We start from the raw sequence: 25648 nt of genomic DNA, 5'->3' as shown, positions 1-25648 counted from the left end.
CAATTGTAGAATATAAAATTTAGAAATCCAATGGCTAATTAGAAGGGAGGGGAAAAGAATACTACACATAGAATAATAAAGTCTCTAAGCCACTGATTTCCCAGACACCTCCACACAGATGACTTCAAGCCAGAAAGCCTCATCATCTCACTGTCACTACCTTCCTCCTCTTTAACATGCTATATGGATTCCCTTCTTGAGTTCCTTATAGAAAAAAAAGAGAACATGACAGCCAGCAGAGGAATCTCCAGAGTTCCATGTACAACTGCAGAATGAAAATGGAAGGGGGAGGCTGGGTGCCATGGCTCACATCTGTAACCCCAGCATTCTGGGATGCTAAGGCGGGCGGATCACCTGAGGTCAGGCATTCAAGACCAACCTGGCCAACATTGTGAAACTCCATCTCTACTGAGGATAAAAAAAAAAAAAATTAGCAGAACTCAATGGTGGGCGCCTATAATTCCAGCTATCCAGGAGGCTGAAGCAAGAGAATCACCTGAACCCAAGAGGCGGAGGTTGCAGTGAGTGCAATCTCGACTCACTGCACTCTAGCCTGGGTGACAGAGTGAGACTCTGTCTCAAGGAAAAAAAAGAAATTGGAAAGCAGTGAAAGATTCTCAAATTGGGATCTAAAGCCCAAAATAAATTACATGACAAACTATATCACAGTTTCAAGAAACCTAGCTTTTATCTGGAGGAAAAACTTTCAAACTCAATCGGTTCTATGCTCCTTACTTCCAACATCAGATCTTAATGATCTGCAAATTGCCTTCAACCATATTCCAGTCAATAGACTAGGGGGTTCTAAGCTCTCAACAGACCCTCAATTTGTCTCAATCCCCAGCTGTCCCCGGATTACAGTCAAGTCTCTCCGAGGTCAACAATGGGCAGTAAAATTCTAATTACAAAATATTTGTGCTATAAGAGACCTCAGAAGTCATCCAGTTTGGCTGGGTGTGGTGGCTCACTCCTGTAATCCCAGCACTTTGGGAGGCCAAGGTGGGTAGATCATGAGGTCAGGAGTTTGAGACCCACCTAGCCAAGATGGTGAAACCCAGTCTCTACTAAAAATACGAAAATTAGCCGGGTGCAGTGGTGGGTGCCTGTAATCCCAGCTACTCGGAAAGCTGCGGCAGAAGAATTGCTTAAAACCCAGGAGGCAGAGGTTGCAGTGAGCCAAAACTGCAGCACTGTGCTCTAGCCTGTGCGACAGAGTAAGACTCCGTCTCAAAAAAAAAGGTCATCTAGTTCAACCCATTTATTTCAGCGGCAAAAGTGAGACCAGAGAGAAGAAATGATGGACTCAAGGTCTCAACGCTGGAAGAGGCAATGTTGGGTTCGTTCTCAAGTCTAAGGGACAGAGACAGTTCCATCTCTCTGCCCAGTTCCCAACATTTCAACAGGCTGCTTCTTTCTCTTCGTTGTGTGGTGTCTCCCTAGACACCTGGTAATTTGACGGTGCATTTAAAATAAGGCGGTGATTTTTCTTCATTGTTTCACAAAATATGCTCACTATAAAGTCTGGCAGCCTGGTCAACATGGTGAAACCCCCGTCTCTACTAAAAATACAAAATTAGCTTGTGTGCTGGCACATGCCTGTAATCTCAGCTACTTAGGAGGCTAAGGCAGGAGAATCACTTGAACCCGGGAGGCAGAGGTTGCAGTGAGCCAAGATCATGCCACTGCACTCCAGTCTGAGTGACACAGCAAGACTCTATCTCAAAAAAAAAAAAAAAAAGGTTGGAAAATGCAGCTTTTTTCTATTTTTCTTCTTACATAGCCTACATGTGCTTTTTTGTGGAGAACTTGGAAAGTACAGAACATTAAAAAAAAAAGAAAGAAAAAGACATAACCTATTATTCTGCCACCTGGGGATCACCATTATTGGCATGTTTACCTGCAACCCTGTTTTCCAAACATGTCATGTAATTATATTATATGGGATGTATAATTTTGCATTCTGCTTTTTTTCACTTAGACATGTTCCTGTTAGACTCAGATAACTCTGAATATGTACATTTTATCTTTCTTCAGCAGGAAGTCATTTATCTGTCAAAAGGGTAACTGGACACTGAAAATCATGGTCACAGTTTTATTCTGAGGTTTTAGTCTTTTCAGTCTGTTTTATGGAGATTGTTTTGAAATTATTTCATTGCCAAAAAGCTGTATGTACTTTCTTCTGTTTGTTTACTTGAATCCAACAAAACCTCCCACTGAAATGATGTCTGGCCATATTCTGCCCAACACAAGCCAACATCAATATATGGGGATATTTGCATTTGAAATAAGATTCACACTGAAAGTACTCATTTCAAAAGGTAAAATTACACTGAAGCAAAAATAAAATCCACTATGTTAAAAAGGCCATAAGCGAAGAGTCATGGCAAGTAAGCCTTATTACCCCAAAGTATAAGCAAATGAGAGATAAAACTCTCCTTCCCACCCTCTATTCTCAAAGGCTAATTCTAGGCAATTTCAGCTTATTTTATTTATGTATTTATTTATTTTTTTGAGACAGAGTCTTACTCTGTCACCAGGCTGGAGTGCAGTGGCCGGATCTCAGCTCACTGCAACCTCTGCCTCTCAGGTTCAAGTGATTCTCCTGCCTTAGCCTCCTGAGGAGCTGGGATTACAGGTGCCCATCACCATGCCTGGCTAATTTTTGTATTTTTAATAGAGACAGGGTTTCACCATGTTGGCCAGGATGGTTTCAATCTCTTGACCTTGTGATCCTCCCGTGTTGGCCTCCCAAAGTACTGGGATTACAGGTGTGAGCCACTGCACCCAGCCAGCAATTCCAATTTCAAAAATATTTCTCCCACAATTCTTACTCAGCCTGGCTGAATGACATTGTATAAAGATCACTACCCCTTTATACACAAGCAAAGGTTCACTCGAGCATAAAGGCAGACATACTTAGTAGGCCAGTGTTAATTCCCAAATGCCTACACCACTGTGGAAATGTCACATGGGCCACTGCATGGGGGATAGGATGGCTTGAGAAAATCCACTGCTGGAATAAACTGCACATTGATGCCTCATTTACAATGTCATTGTAGGCCCAGCTCTTGGCTGAGTACAAAGAAGATGCTATTAAACTCCATAAATAAAACCAATTAAACCCATCAATGAGAATTTGATCTCTGCCAATATTCTATCTGAAGACTCAAATGGGTCATACTAAAATTAAAATACAAAAAGACAGTATGTGTCAAATGCATGACAAGTATGGCAATTACATAAATGTCTGCAGATACTAGGGCCACTTCCTTCAAAAGGAAAATAAGGCATTCATGCCTTCAGCAGTGTTATAAATGATGTTAAAATTTGGGCTCTACAAATGCTTATTTCCTTTTTTGTTTTTGAGACAGGCTGGTGTGCAACGTCACACAATCTCAGCTCACTGCAACCTCCACCTCCTGGGTTCAAGTGGTTCTCCTGCCTCAGCCTCCTGAGTAGCTGGGATTACAGGTGAGTACCACCACCACACCCAACTAAGGTTTGCATTTTTAGTAGAGACAGGGTTTGGCCATGTTGGTCAGGCTGGTCTCCAACTCCTGACCTCAGGTGAGGAGTGCTTCACCTTGTGAAGTGCTTCCAAAGTGCTTATTTTCTGAAGTCTGATCAACAAAATGTGGCCTTCTGAAGGAAAAGAAGTATTATTCTTCCTCCTAGTAGACGGTCCTCCTGACCTTTGTGTGCAAGATCAGAAGTCACTCAGAATGAGCGATAATGGCTATCTCACCAATGACGGGAGTAGTCCTTTCCCTCCTGGCCGAGTCCTTTATCTCATAAGCCGAGCACTCTTCCACAGGTTTAAAGAATTTTATGTTCCCAATCAAATCTGAGGTATGCCACACACGTGTACAATAGTCTTCAGTAATCCAAGGCACTGGAAGACCAGCCTGCCAGGTGAAGACATGGCTGGTATTGCCAGGACTGCCTAAGGTGCTAAAGCCCCTCTTGGACCCTTCCACATTTCTAGACAAAGACCTTGCAGCTCATGCTTCTTCCCATTATGGCCCTCAAGTTAGGAACATTTAAAGGGATTTCTAAATACATATTTAGGAGAAAAATGTTAAACAGAAAAAGGCTGAGTCTCTACAGTTACTGCTGAATATTGATCTGCAGAGCTGACTATATAGCCAAAGAGTCAGAGTCCCAGCTCCATCTAAGTGAACAATGCTAGCAATCCATGTAATCATTCCTCATCTGTGAAAAGGAGATATTACATCAGCCTCCTATGACTGGTAAGGATAAGTCTGGCACATTGTACTTGTTTGCAAGGTGACTATTAATTATAAATCACATGTTGATTCCCAAAAGTTTATTTTTAGAGCCACACATTATCTATGTAAAGTAGCAATTTATTTTCTTTGCCAGGGAAATGTGCTAATTTCTTGTTTCTGGTGTTGCCATTTCCAATGAGTTTTTTAGACACCCCAAGTAATCAATGTGTGTAATCAGAATTTCAAAACATGTACCTGTAAGCTGTTGTTAAGCAAATCAAAGTCACTGTATCTTCTAACAATCTGTAAGAGAAAAGACAGTAGTGTTTTGATTCAGCAAAAACTATCTCTTTTCACTTATTTATTTAATATGTATTCGCATTAGTAATACTGGCACTCTAGAGTTCAGGCACTTGTGCTAAAGGTAGTAGGGCTTATAGCTGGTGGTTAACTGTTTAACCTGACAAGCCCAGAAAACAGATTCAGCAGTGCTGGGTCATGGAAAACTGGTTAATGCCTGCCAAATTCACAAGATGCCAGAAGATAAGTGAGAATATTTGTTTTCATGACAAACAGCCCTTCAAATGTCTTTCTTATTAATCAGGCACCTAGAAAGATGAATGATTCGAAAGTTTTACGGAGCATGGAATCAACGCAAGAGGAAATGGGATAGTTTTGAGGCCATTTCACCTTTGTCCTGGATCAAACTTCCCCCAAGTGAGCTCCCACCACCCTGGACACTGGACTGCACTACAGGCAGAGCTGCCACACCTCACCCTGATTCCCCAGGGTTTCCCTTCTTAACAGATAGTCCACCTTCCCTTGTCTACACATTCTTTCTCAGCAATATGGATTGATGCCATTGATTAGGCTATAGTCAAATTCTACTAGACCTTCAGGCCCTGATCAATAAAATAATTTTGCTTTTAATAGTTTGACTTTAACCTTTATTGGTGATTTTCAATAATGTGCAGAAAAGTATTACCTGAAAATCACCTAGAACCCTACTGGGGCTCAGAAAATGATACCCCAAAGTACAGTACTTGGCATGCTAAGTACTTTGAACTAAAGGAGTTTAGAAGGCCTCAGAAATGGGCCAGGTGCAGCGGCTAATGCCTGTAATTCCAGCACGTTGGGAGGCCAAGGCGGGTGGATCACCTGAGGCCAGGAGTTTGAGACCAGCCTGGCCAACATGGGGAAATACGTCTCTACTAAAAATACAAAAGTTAGCTGGATGTGGTGGCCTGCACCTGTAGTTTCAACTACTTGGGAAGTAGAGGCACTAGATTTGCTTGAGCCTGGGAGGCAGAGATTGCAGTGAGCAGAGACTGCTCCACTGCATTCCAGCCTGGGCAACAGAGTGAGGACTCTGTCTCCAAGAAAAAAAAGAAGGAGGCCTCACAAATGAGGTTTTTTGTGGTTTTTTTGTTTTTGTTTTTGAGACAGAGTTTTTCCTCTTTTGCCCAGGCTGGAGTGCAATGGCACGACCTCGGCTCACTACAACCTCTGCCTCCTGAGTTCAAGGGATTTTCCTGCCTCAGCCTCCCAAGTAGCTAGGATTACAGGTATGAGCCACCATGCCCAGCTAATTTTGTACTTTTAATAAAGACGGGATTTCTCTATGTTGGTCAGGCTGGTCTCAAACTCCTGACCTTGGGTGATCCACCCACCTCAGCCTCCTAAAGTGCTGGGATTACAGGCATGATAAACCACGCCTGGCCCAAATGAGTTCTTTCTGGTCTTCGGCCCTCCTTGTCCCTAGCCTAGCCCCTCTACCTCTCACAAAGCAAGCCATAAAACCTAGAAAGGCTGCTCTCTCTCTTCTCCCTTGAGGACTCTCATTCTAAAGGGGTCCTGCCCCATACCCAGGAGGAGGGAAGGCTACAGACAGGGCCAGGCACAATGGGTCACACCTATAATGCTAGCACTTTGGGAGGCCAAAGCAAGAGGATCCCTTGAGTCTAGAAGTTAAAGACCAGTCTGGGCAACACAGCAAGACCCTGTTTCTACAAAAAAAAAAAAAGAAAAAAATTTTAAAAAAAGAAGAACAGGCAAGGCCAGGCACGGTGGCTCATGCCTACAATGCCAGCACTTTGGGAGGCCAAGGTGGAAGCACTGCTTGAGCTCAGGAGTTCAAGACCAGTCTTGGCAACATGTCAAAACCCTGTCTCTATAAAAAATACAAAAAAATTAGTTGGGCATAGTAGCACCTGCCTGTAGTCCCAGCTACTCAGCTGAAGGGGGAGGATCACTTGAGTCCAGGAGGGCAAGGCTGCAGTGAGCCATGATGCACTTCAGTCTGGGTGACAGAGCAAACAAAACCCTATCTCAAAAATAAAAATAAAAAAGTAAACTGTTCAATCACATTCTACATGATTATCCATTCTTCATCAAATCAAGCACAAAAATGGACAGTTTTCCCTGAGTCACTGGGTCTTCATTTCTGAAAGTTCCCATATCACATAAAATTTTGATTAAATAAATTTATGTTTTTCTCTTGTTAATTTGTCTTTTGTTATAGGAGTGTTGGCCACAATCTTTATGGTGGGTGAAGAAAGGTATCACACCTCTCCGCCCCTACAACCCCACCCATTGAAAATCTAATCAGGTCTAGGATGGGGCCCAAGAGTCTACATTTTTGGTAAGTACCCCTGGGTTTCTAATGCAATGGATCTAGAAAACTGCACCAAGGGTTGACCTTTCTGGTAGGACACTGTTGTTGGCCCTGTTTGCCAAATATACATCAAAAAGTTAAATATAAGGTCATCCCTGATAAGAGCCAAGAAGCAAAAGATTGTGGAGTGGTTAACTAGAGAGAATGAACAAGCTCCAACTTGGTTCTGCCAATGATCTAACTGTGACCTCAGACAAGTTGCTTACCTCACAAATGTAAAATGAGGACAGTATTACCACACAGGATTTTTTTTTTTTTTTTGAGACGGAGTTTCGCTCTTGTTACCCAGGCTGGAGCGCAACCGCACGATCTAGGCTCACCACAACCTCCGCCTCCTGGGTTTAAGCAATTCTCCTGCCTCAGCCTCCCGAGTAGCTGGGACTACAGGCACGCGCCACCATGCCCAGCTAATTTTTGTATTTTTTTTTAGTAGAGACAAGGTTTCACCATGTTGACCAGGATGATCTCTTGACCTCGTGATCCACCCGCCTCGGCCTCCCAAAGTGCTGAGATTATAGGTGTGAGCCACGGCGCCCAGCCCACACAGGACTTTTTTAAAAGGTTAAGTGAATTAATGTGCTTAAACCAGTGCTAAACACTTAATACATGCTCAATAGATGTTAAATATAATTATTCAAACAGAAAGCAGTTTGAAATTTCAAAGAAAAGACCAATTGTGGACCACTGTGGTAAGAGGCTGCCAAAGGTAGGAGGTTAAGGTTTGAGCTGGGCTGTGAAAGACAAGGTAAGATTTTTGGGAGAGAGGAAGTGTTGGGAGAGGTGGAAGTGGTAATTATAATTACTAAAACAGGAAAGAAAGGACCCCTATGCAGAATTCAGCCACCCTCTGTAAGTCGACTTGGATGGGAAGGACCTCTCGATCTGTGTAGGAATTCTTTTCTCTCTGAGGCCACCACTGAAGAAAGCAGAGTCTGGGGCCCCAAGAAGACCCTCCCGTAGAGACAGTGAGGGAGCTAGCACCAGAAACTGCCCGTGAATGAATCTGAGATCCATAAAATGTAGTGGCCCAAACTGCATAATAGCCAGGACTCAATATCACCTTTCTACCTGGTAGACTGAACTCAAACCATAGCTGCAGGGGAGGAGGCATGAATTCCTAGAAACAAAACGTGTAATTTATATATACTGTTTGCTCTGGGTTGAGCTGGGAACAAATTCCTAGATACCCTCCATGGTAGTATCAATCATATACAATTTAACCAAACAACTGGAGACAGCAAAGATTTTTATCATACTTGTCTTAAAGCTAAAGGTTTATAGCTAAAAGAAACATGATTTATATTTATGCATGTTCTGATTTTTCCAGATTTTTAGATGCCCCAAGTCAGAGTTTGAGTCAGGCATTTAAGTATTTTTCTAATTGACCAAAAAAAAAAAAAATGCTTACCTGCCAGCTGTTTTCCACAGAAATTCCTCTCTGCACCCGAATGATATATTCCTTAAAAAAGGAAGGGAAAAAGAGCCTCAGTTATAAAACCCCCAAATCAGGGAATCGAAAATAAGTTAAAAATCAGATAAAGTAGACTTCAGAGCAAGGAAAATTACTAGAGACAGAGAGGGACATTACATAAAAACAAAAAGGTAGTATACCAGGAAGACATAGCAATCCTAAATGTATATGCATCAAACAAGAGAGCTGTAAAATATGTGAGGCAAAAGCTGATAAAACTGAAAGAAGAGAGACAAATCCACAGTTATAGTTGAAGACTTCAATACTTCTTTGTCAGTTATTGATAGAACAACTAAACAGAACACCAGGTAGGATATAGAAGAACTTAACAATACCCTCAGCCAACAGGATTTAATTAGCATTTATAGAGCACTCCACCCAGTAACAGCAGAACACACATTCTTTCCAAGGCACCATGCATATCGTAAACCAATACAGATCATATCCCGAGCCAAAATCTCAAAAAATTTAAAAGAATCAAAATCATACAAACTAGAAATCAGTAAGATTGGTAACAAGAAAGTCTCCACAAAGAGTTGGAAACTAAACAACACATTTCTAAATAATCCATGGTTTAAAGACAAAATCTCAAGGGAAATTAAAAAATATATACATTGAACTGAAAGAAAATACAGCATATCAAAATTTGTGGGACATGTCAGCTAAAGAAGCACTGGGAGGGAAATTTAAGCATTAAATAGTTATATTAGAAAAGAGAAGAACTATCAAATCAATAATCTGAACTCCACCTCAAGAACCTAGAAAAAGAAAAGTGTAGCCGGGCGCAGAGGCTCAAACCTGTAATCCCAGCACTTTAGGAGGCTGAGGCAGGTGGATCACAAGGTCAAGAGATCAAGACCATCCTGGTCAACATGGTAAAACCCCGTCTGAACTAAAAATACAAAAAATTAGCTGGGCATGGTGGCGTGTGCCTGTAATCCCAGCTACTCAGGAGGCTGAGGCAGGAGAATTGCCTGAACCCAGGGGGCGGAGGTTGCAGTGAGCCAAGATCGCGCCATTGCACTCCAGCCTGGGTAACAAGAGCGAAACTCCGTCTCAAAAAAAAAAAAAGAAAGAAAAAGAAAAAGAAAAATGTAATGAACTCAAAAGAAGCAGAAGAAAGAAAATAAAGAGCAGAAATCAATAAAACTGAAAACAAAGGAACAGATAAAAATCAAGAAATAAAAAGTGTATTATTTGAAAGGAGCAATAAAATTGATAAAAAGTGGACAAAATTGACAAAAAAGGAGTTAAGACACAATTTACTAATATCGAATGAATTAGGATACTACTACAGACTGTGCAGATACCAAATGGATAAGGGAATGCTACGAATGATTCTTACATATATAAATTTGACAACTTAGATGACATGGACCACTTCCTCAGAAAAACTAAGTACAACTCCCCCAATATAAAATACATAATTTGAACTTTATAGCTATTTATAATTAAATTTATAACTAAAAAACTCCCCCCAAGTAAATATCAAGGCCCAGTGCTTTCACTGGAGAATTCTACTAAGTGTGTTAAGAAGAATCAACACCACCAGGCCCTGTGGCTCACACCTGTAATCCCAGCTCTTAGGGAGGCAGAGGTGGGATGATAGCTTGAGCATAGGAATTCGAGACCTGCCTGGGCAATATAGCGAGACCCTGTTCTCAAAAAAAAAAAAAAAAAAGAATCAACGCCAATTCTATACAAATTCTTCTAAAGCACAGAAGAGGAAGGAACACTTTCCAATTCACTTGGTGAAGCTAGTATTACCCAGACATCAAAACCAAAGACCGTGCAAAAAAAGAAAACTACGGAGCAATATCATTCACAAACATAGGCTCAAAAATCTTTTTAAAAATACTAGCAAATTGAATTCAGCAATTTATAAAAAGAATTATATACCATGACCAAGTGGGGCTTATTCTAGGGACTCAAGGCTGGTTCACTGTTTGGAAACTGATCAATGTAACCCACCATACTAACAGGCTAATCAAGAAAAATCATATGATCATATCGAATGATTCAGAAAAAGCATCTGACAAAACTTAACATCCTCTCATGATAAAAATTTTTAGAAAAATAGGAATAGAGGCCAGGCGTGGTGGCTCAAGCCTGTAATCCCAGCACTTTGGGAGGCCGAGGTGGGTGGATCATGAGGTCAAGAGATCGAGACCATCCTGGTCAACATGATGAAACCCCGTCTCCACTAAAAATACAAAAAATTAGCTGGGCATGGTGGTGCGTGCCTGTAATCCCAGCTACTCGGGAGGCTGAGGCAGGAGAATTGCCTGAACCCAGGAGGCGGAGGTTGCGGTGAGCCGAGATTGCGCCATTGCACTCCAGCCTGGGTAACAAGAGCGAAACTCCGTCTCAAAAAAAAAAAAGAAAAAGAAAAATAGGAATAGAGGGCACTTTCTTAAGTTGATGAAAAGGTTCTACAAAAAACTCACAGCTGACATACTTAATGGTGGATGACTCAATATTTCCCCCTAAGATCAGGAAAAAGGCAAAGCAGTATGTTCTCCTGCTCAACAAACTACTAGAATATCTAGCCAGTTTAATAAAAATAGGAAAAGAAATAAAAGGCATATAGATCAAAAGGAAGAAATAAAACTGTTCCTATTTGTAGATGACATGATAGTCTATGTAGAAAATTCCAAGGGATCTACAAAAAAACTGGAATTAATAAATTCATAGGCTGGCCTCAGTGGTTCATGCCTGTAATTGCAGCACTTTGGGAGGTAGAGGTGGGAGGACTGCTTGAGCCCAGGAGTTTAAGACTAGCCCAGGCAACACAGCAAGACCTCGTGTCTACAAAAATAAATTAGCTGGCATGGTGGCACATGCCTGTAGTACCAGCTACTCAGGAGGCAGAAGGAATGCTTGAGCCCTGGTCATGGCTGCAGCAAGCTGTGTTGGCACCCACACTCCAGCCTTGGCAAAAGAGAGACACCCTGTAATTAATTAATTAATTGAGTTCAAGGCCACGGAATACAAGTATACAAATATCAATATACTAGCAACGAACATATATAGGTACAAATTAGAAATACAATACCATTTATAATTACTCAAAAAAATAACTGGGGAAAATCTAAAACATGCATAGTACTTATATATCAAAAACTCAAATCACTGATGAAAGAAATCAAAGCTCTAAATTTAAAAAAAGAAATGAAAACTTCGATTATCCCTAAACTGATATACATGTTTATAACAAATCCTATTAAAATCCCGGGAAGATTTTTTTCTAAATATAGGCAAGATTATTCTAAAATGTAGATGGGGCCAAGTCAGTGGCTCATGACCATAAACCCAGCATTTTGGGAGGCCAAGGCAGAAGGATCGCCTGAGCTCAGGAGTTCAACCAACTTGGGCAACATGGTGAAACTCTATCGCTACAAAAAAATAAAGAAAGTAATTAGCCAGGCATGGTGGTGAACACTTGCAGTCCCAGCTACTCAAGGAAGCTGAGGCAGGAAAAGTGCTTGAGCTTGGGAGGCTGAAGCTGCAGTGAACCAAGATCGTGCCACGGCACTCCAGCATGGGCAACAGAGCAAGACCCTGCCTCTAGATAAAAAAATAAAGTACAAGGAATCAGTCTACTTGATTTCAATACTTATTATATCAATATAGTCATCAAGACTGTGTAGTGTTGGTAGAGGCATAAACAAATGTGTCACTGGGACAGAACAGAGAACCCAGAAATAATTCCATGTAAGAATGCCTAAATTTTTTATTAAAGTGCAATTCAATAAAGGAATGAAAGCCTTTACAACAAATGGTGCCAGAGCAACTGGACACTCAGCAATGAAATGAACCTCAACTTAAGATTCATGCATAATACAAAAAGTAACCCAAAATGAATTATGTACTTAAATGTAAAACTGTAAGACTTTTAGAAAAAACATAAGAGAAAAATCTGGGATCCAGGTTTAGGCAACAAGTTCTTGACAGCAAAAGCATGATCTATGTAAGGGAAAACTGAACTTCATCAAAATTAAAAACATTTTTCTATGAAAGAACTAAAATTAAAAATAAAAACCATCCAAATAGAAAATGAGCAAATGTTAAGAACACATTTCACTGAAGAGGATATACAGATGGCATACATGAAAATATGTTCAACATCACTAGCACTCAGGGAAATGCAAATTAAGGCCACTAATACACCTATCAGAATGGCTTAAATAAAAAACAGTAATAACACCAAATGCTGGCCAGGATACAAAAAAACTGGATCACTCACACATTGCAGATGGGACTATAAAATGGTACAGCCATTCCAGAACGGTTTGGAAGTTTCTTTAAAAACGATATATGCAACTACCATACAACTCAGCAACTGTACTTGTAGGCATTTATTCCAAAGAAATGAAAACTTATATTCACATAAGAATTTATGCACGAATGTTCAGAGCAGCTTTATTAGGAACAGCCTGAAAATGGAAACAAGACAGATGTCCTTCAATAGGTGGTTAAATTCTGCTATATCCATATCATGGAATACTACTCAACCAAAAAAAGAAATGAACTATTAATATACACAATAACTTGGATGGATCTCCAGAGAATCATGCTGAGTGGAAAAAACCAATCTTGAAGGGTTATATACTGGACAATTCTATTTATGTAACATTCTTGAAGTGACAAAATTATAGAGATGGAGAACAGATTAATGGTTACCTGGAGGTAAGGCAGGAGTAGTGAGATGGGCATGGGAAGGAAGCTGCATGGCTACAGAAGGGCAAAGTGGGGAATACTCCTATTAATGGAAGTGTTCCCTATCATTACTGTATCACTGTCAATATCCTGGTTATAATACTGTATTATAGTTTTGCAAGATTGGAGGAAAACTGAGTACAGGGTATATGGGATCTCTCTGCATTTTTTTTTTTTTTTTTTTTAATGAGACAGAGTCTTGCTCTGCTGCTCAGGCTGGAGTGCAGTGGCACAATCTCAGCTCACTGCAACCTCTGCCTCCTGGGTTCAAGTGATTCTCATGCCTCAGCCTCCTGAGGAGATAGGATAATGGGTGCCCGCCACCATGCTTGGCTAATTTTTTTGTATTTTTAGTAAAGATGGGGTTTCATCATGTTGGCCAGGCTGGTTTTGAACTCCTGACCTCTGGTGATCTACCTGCCTTGGCCTCCCAAAGTGCTGAGATTACAGGCGTGAGCCACCGCCCTCAGCCTCTCTGCATTACCTGTTACAACTGCATGTAAATCTTCAATTACCTCAAATAAAAAGTTTCATTAAAAAAATCAGCAAAATGCAAGCATTCAAAACTAGGTGTGCTAACAGTGTAAAGACTAAGATTCATGATTTTTAGTGTTCAAAGTTTACATTTTATACGCACAGCTATAAAAGGCCATCATTAAGAAAATAAGTGGGCCGGGCACGGTGCCTCACCCCTGTAATCCCAGCACTTTGGGAGGCCGAGGCAGGTGGATCACAAGGTCAAGGGATCGAGACCATCCTGGTCAACATGGTGAAACCCCATCTCTACTAAAAATACAAAAATTAGCTGGGCATGGTGGTGCGTGCCTGTAGTCCCAGCTACTCAGGAGGCTGAGGCAGGAGAATTGCTTGAACCCAGGAGGCAGAGGTTGCGGTGAGCCGAGATCGTGCCATTGCACTCCAGTCTGGGTAAGAAGAGCAAAACTCCATCTCAAAACAAAAAAAGAAAGTAAGTGAAAAGATGGGAAATGCACCAATGGCATTTCACAAAGAAACCAAATCCAGTGACTTCCTGAACCTGCCAAATGATAGAAGTTGCCCAGCCAGAGGCTTTAAGAGGATAAGGCAGGTGGATTGCTTGAGCCCAGGAGTTCCAGACCAGACTGGGCAACATAGTAAGAGATCCTTTCTCTACAAAAATTTTTTTAAAATCAGCTGAGCATGATAGTGGTCCCCTGTAGTCTCAGCTATCAGAAAGCTGGGGTAAGAGGATCACTTAAGCCCAGGAGGTTGAGGCTGCAGTAGGCCATGATCACGCCACTGCCCTCCAGTCTGGTTGACAGAGCAAGATCCTGTCATACACACAGACATACACACACACAAACACACACACACACTCTTCCAGGTCTCACACCAGACATGCTGAATCAGAATCTCTAGAACAGAACCCTAGAAATGAGAAGGTTTTTTTGTTTTGTTTTGTTGTGTTTGAGACAAGAGTTTTGCTCTTTTTGTCCAGGCTGGAGTGCAATGGTGCGATCTTGGCTCACTGCAACCTCTGCCTCACAGGTTCATGTGATTCTCCTGCCTCAGTCTCCCGAGTAACTGGAATTACAGGTGTGTGCTAACACATCCAGCTAATTTTTGTATTTTTAGTAGAGACAGGGTTTCACCATGTCAGCCAGGCTGGTCTTGAACTCCTTATCTCAGGTGATTGGTATACTGCCTTAGCCTCCCAAAGTGCTAGAATTACAAGTGTGAGCCACCACGCCCGGCTGAAACGCAAGTTTTAATAGCCTCCCCAGGTAATTCTTACTAAGTAAGCAAGAAACACAGACCTAGAACAGCCTCCAGCTTATACACACAGGAAGTTATGATGAAAGTATAAATTAAATCACAATGAATGTTATTACATTTTCCTCAAATGCTCAGAATTGTTTTATTAACTGTTTGTTGTTGTTGTTTTTCAGTCAGGGTCTCACTTTGTTGCCTAGGTTGGAGTGCAATGGTACAATCTTGGCTCACTGCAACCTTCACCACCTCCTGGGTTCAAGCAAACCTCCTGCCTCAGCCTCCCGAGTAGCTAGGACCACAGGCATGCACCAACACCCCCAGATAATTCTGTATTTTTTGCAGAGATGGAGTTTCACTATGTTTCCCAGGCTGCTCTAGAACTTCTGGACTCAAGTGATCTACCCATTTTGGCCTCCCAAAGTGCTGGTATTACAGGTGTGAATCACCGCACCCAGCCTGTTTTACTAACTTTGAGTGGTATAATGTAGGCATTACTCACAGTCACTACTCAACAAATCCTTTCTACTGAATTAATTCCATTGCTTTAAATAGGTTATTTAGAAAATAAAGCCAAATGAGATGTTAACCTGGTAACTACATTTTAAAATTGATCTTATTACACTATTATTCATTTATATGCTGTTTACTTAGCAAAGGCTGATAAATTCCAAATAAGCAGTAACTTTTGTCTCTTCTGGATTATGTTAAGGATGGTACATTCAACATTCAACAATATTTGCTCAATTATTATGGACCTGGCATGGTTCTATATGGGGTTATAAAACATTTCAAAACTGATTTGTGTAGTGTGACACAACTCTCTCTCTCTGTTTTTTTTTTTGTTTTTTTTTTTTAGAAATAAGGTGTTGCTCTGTCACCCAGACAGAGTACAATGGCATGACCATGGCTCACTGCAGCCTCAACCTCCTGGGCTCAAGCAGTCCCCCCACCTCAGCCTCCTGAGTGGCTGGGACTACAGGTGCACTCCACCATCCCCAGCTAATTTTTAATTTTTTTTTGTAGAAACAGGGTCTCACTATGTTGCTCAGGCTGGTCTCAAACTCCTGGCCTCCAGCAATTCTATCTCAGCCTCCCAAAGTGCTGGGATTACAGCCATGAGCTAACGTGGCCAGCCTCATGAAAATCTCTTAAGCACTATGCTAATGCAATTATTTCTGAATACATAAAGATAAAATGCTAAAAACATCTGACAGTCTTACACTTGGGGATCAGTCCTTCAGCTTTTAAATGTTCTTGTCATCTAAAGATTGTTTTACTGACAGATTTTCTGGGCTTTTACATTCTTATAGAAATGTAAATTAGCATGTATAATTGGGTAACTCCAAATAACTACACATAAGTTTTTTTTGACGTCTAGAGGGAAAAAATGTTAAGTCACAAAAATCACTTTGAGCATCCATTGCTTCATGTATCAGAGGAATAATTTTAATGTTTAAAATTCCAGCACAGTGTTGGGCACCTAGAAGGTACTAAGTACACATTTGCTGTCTCCTTTATATAAACACATATAAAGTACACAACTTTGAGTTTAAAGTTTGAACATGTGTTTTTATGAAATGTTGCTGCCAGTTGTGAGCATGGATTAAGCACCTATCACGTCCCAAAACTGTGCTTTGTTCATGCAGGGGAAATGATTCTCAACAGAAAAGTGCATTCTGACAAAAAAAGGTACTGTGTTCCATTCCTTTCCTGTGTGGAGATATAATTTAGATTTTAAAAAATAAACTTGGTCATAAAACACATGATAACGTTTGGGGAAAGCATTTGGCATATGGGAAGCAGTAGCTATAAGATAATGCCTGCGTCCTGATGTTAGACTGTGACATCCCAAAATGATATCCTAGTTAATGTTTCTGCCAAGATACTCTATGTTCAGGTCAGTTTCTTAAAAGGAGTGGGGGTGATTCCCATAGACAACTGGCAATGTCTGAAAACATTTTAGGTTGTCACAGGGGACAGGAGTGCTACCTAGTAGGTATCGGCCAGGAATGCTACTAAATGTCCTGTAATGCACAGGAGATCCCCACAACAAAGAACTACCTGAGCCCAAATGTCAAAGTACTGAAGTTGAGAAACTGGGGATCAGATGAGTAGAACAGGTCACACCAGTCCATGGAGGCTTGGGATGCAGGATGGAGTGGGAGTTACTTCTGCTGCCATCTGCCCTCGGCCACACCCACTGGTATCCCACATGCAACACCATTTCTAACATGTGCATGGCTACCAACAGGGTGCGCTTAGTTACTGGCAGCCCCTAGGCACCATCCATTGTGTTTCCTCTGTAAAGAAATATTAAGAATGAGCCCCCAGAAGCAGAGTAGGAAGGTGGTTACCACAGGATGGGAGTGGGAGTGGACCAAGAAAGAGATGATGTTGGTCCAAGGTTTCAATTAAGACAGGCAGAATATGCTGCGGTGATCTACTGCACGGCATGGTGATTTTAGTCAATAATAACACATATGTCAAAACGGCTACAAGAGTGGATTTTAAATGTTCTCACCACAAAGAAATGATAACTACATGAGATGACGATATGTTCAGTAGCTTGATTCAATTATTCTACAAAGTGTATATGTCATGCACTGCATAAGGACATTTTGGTCAGAACAGACCACAAGTAAATATGATCATGATCCAATAAGATTAGTTTTTTTCTTTTTTTTTGTTTTTAAGATGGAGTCTCACTCTGTCACCCAGGCTAGAGTGCAGTGGCATGATCTTGGCTCACAGCAACCTCTGGCTCCTGGGTTCATACAATTCTCCTGCCTCAAAGTAGTTGGGATTACAAGGGCCTACCACCAAGTCTGCCTAATTTTTGTATTTTTAGTAGAGATGGGATTTCACCACATTTGTCAGGCTGACCAGGAATTCCTTACCTCAAAGTGATCCACCCACCTTCACCTCCCAAAGTGCTAGGATTACAGGCATGAGCCACAGTGCCCGGCCAAGGTCCAATAAGATTATAATGGATCTAAAAACATTCCTATCGCCTAGTGACATCACAGATGTCTTAACTTCATAGCGCAATGCATTACTCATATGTTTGTAGTATGCTGGTGTAAATAAACCTACTGCTTTTTATAGTAATTTCAGAGTATACTCCTTCTACTTAGAAAAAAAGGTAACTGTAAAATAGCCTCAGACAGCTCCTTTAAGAGGTATTCAGACGCCATTGCTATCATAGAAGACCTCCATGTGTGTTATTCCCCTAAAGACCTTTCAGTGGGACAGGATGTGGAGGTGGACGATGGTCATACTGATGATCTTGACACTGTGTAGGACTAGGCTAATATGTGTGTTTATGTCTTAGATTTTAATTAAAACAAGTTTAAAGAGTACAAATAAAAAGTTTTTAAAATATTCCTTATGAAAAAAGGACGTAAAGAAAAACATTTTAAATAAATTTAACATAGCCTAAGTGTACAGCATTTATAAAGTCTACAGTCATGCCCAGTCATGTCCTAGGCCTTCACATTCACTCACCGCTCACTCACTGACTCACCCAGAGCAACTTCCAGTCCTGCAAGCTCCATTAATAATAAGTGCCCTATACAGGTAGACCTTTTTTTTTTTAATTTTACTTTTTTTTTAGGGAGATGAGATCTCACTCTGTTGGTGAGGCTGGACTTAAACCCCTGGACTCAAACAATCCTCCTGCCTTGACCTCTTGAAGTGCTAGGATTACTGGTGTGAGCCACTGTGACTGGTTGTCTTTTAATATTTTTATACTGTACCTTTTCTATGTTAAGATATACAAATACTTACTATAATGTTACAGTTGCCTACAGTACTCAGTAGAGTAATAAGCTGTACAGGTTTGTATCCTGGGAGCAATAGGCTCTACCATCTAGCCTAGGTGTGGAGTAGGCTATACCACCTAGGCTTGTGTAAGTGCACTCCCTGATGTTCACACAATGATAAAATTCCTAACAATTTCTCAAGATGTATCCCTGTCATTAAGTGGTACAACTACATATGTATAACATCACACTATATTGCAAATATACAATTATTTGTTAATTAAAAATAAAATTTTAAAAAGAGACCAACAAAATTGACCAGACATATTTGTTAAAGAACCAAATAAACCTATAAAAATAAAAAGATAAAAAACAAGGCTCCCGTGCGGCTCCCAAGCCCATCTGCCATGTAATTACAGATAAAAAAGAAATGGGAAGCAATATAAGGTGATTTTGCTCAGGAATATTTCTATTCCATTTCAATGGGACAAGTTGGTCCCTAACTATAAAAACACTTGAATTTTTCTACATTGCTCGATACATCATCCAGCCTAATCAAAAGATAAATGTTTCCACCTCAAATTTCCAATGCTGTGAACTAAAAAAGAAGAAAAAGAAGAAACCCCACAGCTGTCTACTGCTTGCAACCAGGCTGCAGCTCTTATTAAAGCAAAGCAAACAAAGCCCTGGAGACCAACAGAAATTCAACATTTGAAGTCAGGCCTCCACCTCCCGAGTTGGAGTCAGCAGGCTGGGATCCTCGAGTGAATCATTCCCATCTTTACTGCCCTCTCTGATGTGGAACAGGATCGACAGAGTGCATAAAAGAGAAGATAAACCACCAAGGTCCATCAGGCATGGAAAGGAGAGCTAACAGCCCTGCAGAGCAGGCCTGAGTCAGATGGATTTCAGCCTGCCACCAAACCCTGCCATCTGCTGCCACTTCCCCAAAGGGCCTGCTCCTTTCTGCCCCTCCTCTTGACACAACACCCTCTATGTTGGCACGTCAGGGAGGCTGCTATGTCCAGCCCTAGCATATAGGCATTCTGGCAAGTCACTAAGGTCTGGTGCTGAAGTTTTTCAAACTGGAAATGCACTTGCACTAGGACCACATGATTTCTGACTTAAGTGAGAGAAGAAAAGAGAGAATTAACTTAAAATGAGCACTAACCATGTGCTGGGAATTTTGCTAAGCCCCTAGCCCAATACTTCTCATTAATCCTCACAGCCACCCTAGGTGGTAAATCTCAGGTCAACACGATCAAGCGAGCTATCCAAGGTTGCACAGCTAGGATGCAGCCGGCTGGGAACTGGAAACCAAGTCCTGCTGATTCCCAAGACCCTCCAACCTGCCAGACATAGCTGGCAACCCGGGGAAGTCCTGAGGCCAGGCTCTTTCTGCAACTTGGAAAGATGAGAGTCCTCACTAGTCCATAGACTGAGCTGGTTCACCCCAATGATGTAGACCCATTGACTCTTACCTGAGGGTGCAGAGGTGGGGGCTGTCATTTCCACAACTTTAGAATTGATAATGCTCCCAACACTGGCAATTTTCCAAGTAAGTATCCCCACTGGCAATTTGTTTTCCTGAATTTCTGAAAGGGTACATGGGATTTCACTGCACAGTAGCAGGTACTCAAAGGTACCTTGGTGAAATTTTAGGAAAACTAAGTAGGAAAACTTACATTGAACATGTCTGGCCTCAAATTACTTTAGTAAGCCTACAAATACAGATGGCTTTGAAATAAACGTATTGCCGGGCACAGTGGCTCACGCCTGTAATGCCAGCACTTTGGGAGGATAACCTGAGGTCAGGAGTTCGAGACCAGCCTGACCAATATGGTGAAATCCTGTCTTTAAAAAAAATAATAAAATAAATAAAATAAAATAAACGTATTAAGGAGCTCAAGCCAAAACCTACACAAACTTCAAACCAGCCTAGCCTACGTAATTCTCTCTTCCCTTTTGGCACAGCTATCAGATGTGCCATGAAACTTAAAAGTACAGAAAAAGACACCAGCAGCTGTTCAGAAATGTTTTCCAGATACCTGTCAGTGTTCCTATCTCTCTACCTCTAAGGCAGAGGGTCTGAAGCCTGCTGCATTCTAGAATCACCTAGAGAACTTGAAAAGATACCTACACCCCAGGCACAGTGGCTCGCACTTGTAATCCCAGCACTTTGGGAGGCCGAGGCGGGCAGATCACCTGAGGTCAGGAGTTCAAGACCAGCCTGACCAACATAGAGAAACCCCATCTCTACTAAAAATACACAATAAGCCAGGCACGGTGGTGCATGCCTGTAATCCCAGCTACTCGGGAGGCTGAGGTAAAAGAATCGCTTGAACTTGGGAGGCAGAGGTTGCAGTGAGCCAAGATGGCGCCATTGCACTCCAGCCTGGGCAGCAAGAGTGAAACTCTGTCTCAAAAACAAACAAACGAAAAAAAAAATGAAAAGATACCTACGCTTGTGCCCTCACAGATTCTGATTTAATTTGTCTGAGCTGGGCACAGGCATTAGCAGTTCTTTTGCTTTTTTCTCTCTCTCTTCTTTTCTTTTTCTTTGAGACAGAGTCTCCTTTGTCACCCAGGCTGGAGTACAGTGGCACAATCTCAGCTTACTGTAACCTCTGCCTCTGTCTCCCAGGTTCAAGCAGTTCTCGTGCCTCAGCCTCCTGAGTAGCTGAGACTACAGGTGAGTACCACCATGCTCGGCTAAGTTTTGTAATTTTAGTAGACACAGGGTTTTATCACATTGGCCAGGATGGTCTTGAATTCCTGACTTCAGGTGATCCCACCCGCCTCAGTGTCCCAAAGTGTTAGGATTACAGGCATGAGCCACTGTGCCTGGCCAGCAGGTCTTAAATGTTCCTCAGGTGATACTAACTTGCAGTCAGGGGCGAGAATCATTGTTCTAAAACTTCATAAAGTGATTGGAGGCCAGATGTGGTGGCTCACACCTGTAATTACAGTACTTTGGGAGGCCAAGGAAGATCATCTGAGATCAGGAATTCAAGACCAGCCTGACCAACATGGTAAAACCCTGTCTCTACTAAAATTACAAAACTTGTCTGGTCGTGGTGGTACACTTATAATCCCAGATACTGGGGAGTGTGAGGCAGAAGAATCGCTTGAACCCAGGAGGGCAGAAGTTGCAGTAAGCTGAGATCGCGCCACTGTACTCCAGCCTACGACAGAGTGAGAGACTCCGATCAAAAAAAAAAAAAATCGGAAGCAGCTCCACACCACAAAAATAAAACCCCTTGCATGGGTGAAAGGAAACAGATGAAGCAACCACTAACCAAACCTCATAATCTCCTCCACCCCTCACGATACCTCCCCACCTCCTCTTAAGGACTCAGCTCTTCTGTCTTTTGGGGGTGTGGTTTGTATCTAACCTGAGCCCCTAGAAATCCCTCATACAGGGCTCTGTAGTGGTGGCTCCCATAGGTACCACTCACACTATCTGCCAGTGCTCTTTAAGGGGAGCAAGAAAGAACCATTTTCCTCAGCTGGAGGAAATGAGTCTCTGAAGGATAGATGCCTTGACTAAGTGGTGGATCTGGGGAAGGATAGATGCCTTGACTAGAAAGTGGTGGATCTGGGAGAGGAGGCAGTCCTATTTGTCACCAGCACCCACTAGCCACATCACCCCTCTGGGTTCACTCTCAAACCCACTTCTCCCCTGGCACTTTCTCTTCACAGGAAGGCCTGAAAAGAATGCTAAAAACAGGTGACCTGACTGGAATCTACCACCATGCTACTTCTCTCTGCTCTGGGACCTTCCATGGCTCCCACAGGCCCATAGGATAAATCCAAATGCCTTAGCCTAGCTTCTACATTCTTCTACAACTGACCAAACTGTCCCAACCCTTTCTTCCCATGCAAACCCTCCTCTACCTAGTCAGACTGTTTATATCCTAAATATCCCTTACTTACTCCCCTCTCTTCGCTGTTCTACCTATTCAAAATCAGTGTCACATAGCACAACAGCTGCAGCCACAGGCAGCAGTCCACATCATCCTAGAGGACAGCAAGGTTTCTGAGGAAATTCTCATAGAATTCAGCTTGCAGGCTTCTGCTTAGCTCACTGGCCACCTGCCTGGCTGCTTACAGTCCTTGATATTTCACTTAAAATTAGTGATTACTCCTTGCTCTGCTAAGTAGTCATTATTTACCGTAGTTTCATCTGCAGATTTTCAGTGCTAGAACCTACCTTTGTTTCATTTCAATTGTTGTGTAACCCAGTAATATGCAAAAACTGCCCCAAAACTAATGAAAACATAAAGGGTTTTTAAAGGCATCTGAAGAATCATCACCATCTTAACCTAAATTTTGGCAGGTGACTGAAGCCAAACACATCTTTTCAGCTGTGTGAAATGAATTTTATTTAAAAACCTAATTCATAGAATTGTGTGCTTTAACTTTAGCCAAACAAATTCCCCAGTTTCTACTTTGTGTTCACAGAAGAGACGAAGCACACATTGCAAATATGCTTTGATCCCTGCAGTGAGATGGGCTCCAAGATCATACATGCTTCTCTTCTCTCTTCTCCGGGCCTTTTGAAGTCTACACTCTCTGCTGTGGGATGGTCTCCTGCCCTCCTACCAAGAGAGCTGGTCTCCACACTGACTTCAAAGACAGCTGATGTTCCAGAGAAGAAAAACACCGCAAAGAAGCACTCCAAAATCCTTTTGACCTCAAACATGACTACAGAATGGATACGGCTTTTTAAATAGCCACTTCCTGCAGCATTCTATAGTACAATGACCCTTAAATAACGCCCACGCAAATTACATAATTTGCTAAAATGGAAACCCAGTAATTACATCTTACATCAAAGCAAAAAAAAAAAAAAAAACTTTAAAACTCTGAAGCTCAATTAAATAGTCATTCAAAACAAAATATAACCTTCACCTGTTCAATAATCCTAACAATGCCCTCAAACTGTTCAAATGGATGAAGTGAACATGATCTCAGAGAACTACCCACTACAAGTTCAGCAGGCTAGAAAAGAAAATAACACAGAAACTCTGATCCGCTGGAAATGATGGTTTTCTGTGGGCCCTGGTATCTGAGGCGGCCAGCTCCTCATCCAACACGCCTTAGTACCCACTGGAGACTGAAGCGCTCCCTCCCGGGCCAAGTCTCCTCTACCTTCCCCCTTGTCCGTTGCCTCAAAGACAGGCAACCTGGGAGCCCTTCCGGAACCTGAAAGAGGGGCTGGTCACTGTGTAATGATCAGCCACAATGTGCCATCCCTCCTCCACAGCACAGCCACAGTCCCCAGCAGGAGAGGGCACACGCCTTCCAGTCACAGAGATCTGGAACAAAGCCCAACGACCACTTACTAGCTTTGCAGCCTAACTTGTCTGTGCTTCAGTTTCCTCATCTGCAAAATCATAACCTTCCCAACAGAGTCCTGGTGAATATGAAATAAGACAGCATATTTAGAGCAGCCAGCACAATGGCAAGCTTTGTAACTGTTCATTTTCTTCCCTGCTAAGAAAATAGCGAACAAAAGTGTCTGCAGGTAAATGTGTCACAGCTCTAATCAGCAAGCATGGGACAGTGGCAGCACTTTGAAGAACGCTCAGGAAAAAACAAAAGGCAGCCATTCTCTCTGAATACGAGAAACAATTGTATCAGTCTCTAATTTCTAAGGAATCCATGTCTCCAGCCTCTGTTGTCCTAGATTCTATGCCCATTTTTGGCTATTTTTTCCCCTATGTTTTTCAGGTTATCCTCAATAAGCATAAATTATTTTTACAACCAGGAAAAACAATTTTTTGAAGTTTCTCAGTTTGCTACACATGTAATTTAAAACATGCTACTTTAAAATAAGAAATCCTGGCCAGGTGCGGTGGTTCACACCCGTAATCCCAGCACTTTAGGAGGCACGCACCTTTAGTCTCAGTTACTTGAGGGGCTGAGGCAGGTGGATCCCTTAAGCCCACAGAGATGGAAACTGCAGTGAGCTGTGATTGCACCTCTGCACTCCAGCCTGGGTGACAGAGTGAGAACCTTTTTTAGAAAAATAAAATAAATCAAATTAAATAAGGAATTCTGAGAGATAAGGATTGAGATTATCTGAGCTTAGAATGTTATCAATGATAAATGCAGTCAATCACCTTTTTTCCTTTGACAAGGGACCTTTTGGTCATTTTACTACTCATTAGTACTCTGTGCTGGGGAGACTGGGAAAATAGAAGATGAAAGCAAAGTAAATGAATTCTTCTATTTGTAACTGGGCTGGAGAAGCATTTAGTGGAAGAGAAGCTTCAAACAATGGGGTGAAGTCAATCTAGAAGTCCCGACTGGTTTTAATAATGGTCACCATCACTAAGAATAACGAAGAGTTGACTACACATAAATTTATCCTGCCTAGTCTGAGAATGTTGCTGTGTCATCCTGAGACACTAGCTCCACTTTCATAATCAACTGTGGAATTGACCACATGCCCTGCAGACACACATCCTCAGAGCGGGAGGTATAACTGCTCTGCTTATGGGGCACTAACTCGCTGCCTTTCGGCCCTCAGTTTATTCCATCTCCCAGCAATATTTGGAGGGAGGCCTCACTACATCTCTTATACAAGAACCCTGAGGCTCGGAGAGGGTAGAAGCCTTAAACAAGGGTACACAACTACTAAATGATGAGAACGGACTCTGCCCCAGGCAGGCCTGACTCAGGGGCACAGCGGTTCCTACTTCTATGCCCTTGGACACAATGCTTTCACATGCTCCAAAGTCTCATTATGATGAACAGAGTGCAGCTGGGCAGCCAGAACAAGTCTATCAAGTCAGGGGGAAGCTGAATAAGGACAAGAACCTGGGCCTGGACAACAAGTTCCTATAGCAATAGAGCTCTCAGAACACCACAACCACCTGGTTTAATACCCCTACACTTTGCAGCCTACCTCCTACTACATGGACACAAACTGCTGGAGCGTAATCTGAGCACCACCTGGAAGCTGTGTACAAGAAAGAAACTATTTTTTCTCCTGAATGTTCAGCAAGCCCCATCATATACATCAGGCAGTTAA

General features: G+C 42.0%; 1 protein-coding gene across 27 annotated transcripts in view; it reads right to left on the bottom strand.

The window, feature by feature from the left end:
• Positions 1 to 25648, bottom strand: part of PXK (PX domain containing serine/threonine kinase like) — a 94996-nt gene that overhangs the window by 52705 nt on the left and 16643 nt on the right. For 20 of the 27 annotated variants that reach the window (XM_035275922.3, XM_054245808.2, XM_054245806.2 and 17 more), the window contains exons 2-3: positions 8312 to 8362; positions 4485 to 4532 (exon numbers count right to left, since the gene is read on the bottom strand). The exons of the other annotated variants lie outside the window; for them this stretch is intronic. In XM_035275922.3, coding sequence (XP_035131813.2) covers positions 4485 to 4532; positions 8312 to 8362 — 99 coding nt within the window. The remainder of the gene's footprint in view (positions 1 to 4484; positions 4533 to 8311; positions 8363 to 25648) is intronic. 27 annotated transcript variants of the gene reach the window in all.

This window comes from Callithrix jacchus, chromosome 15, assembly GCF_049354715.1.
Source record: "Callithrix jacchus isolate 240 chromosome 15, calJac240_pri, whole genome shotgun sequence".
In the NCBI taxonomy this organism is placed as follows: domain Eukaryota; kingdom Metazoa; phylum Chordata; class Mammalia; order Primates; family Cebidae; genus Callithrix; species Callithrix jacchus.
The sequence above is the reverse complement of the archived record's forward strand: the minus strand, read 5'-3'. Positions and strand labels throughout refer to the sequence as shown.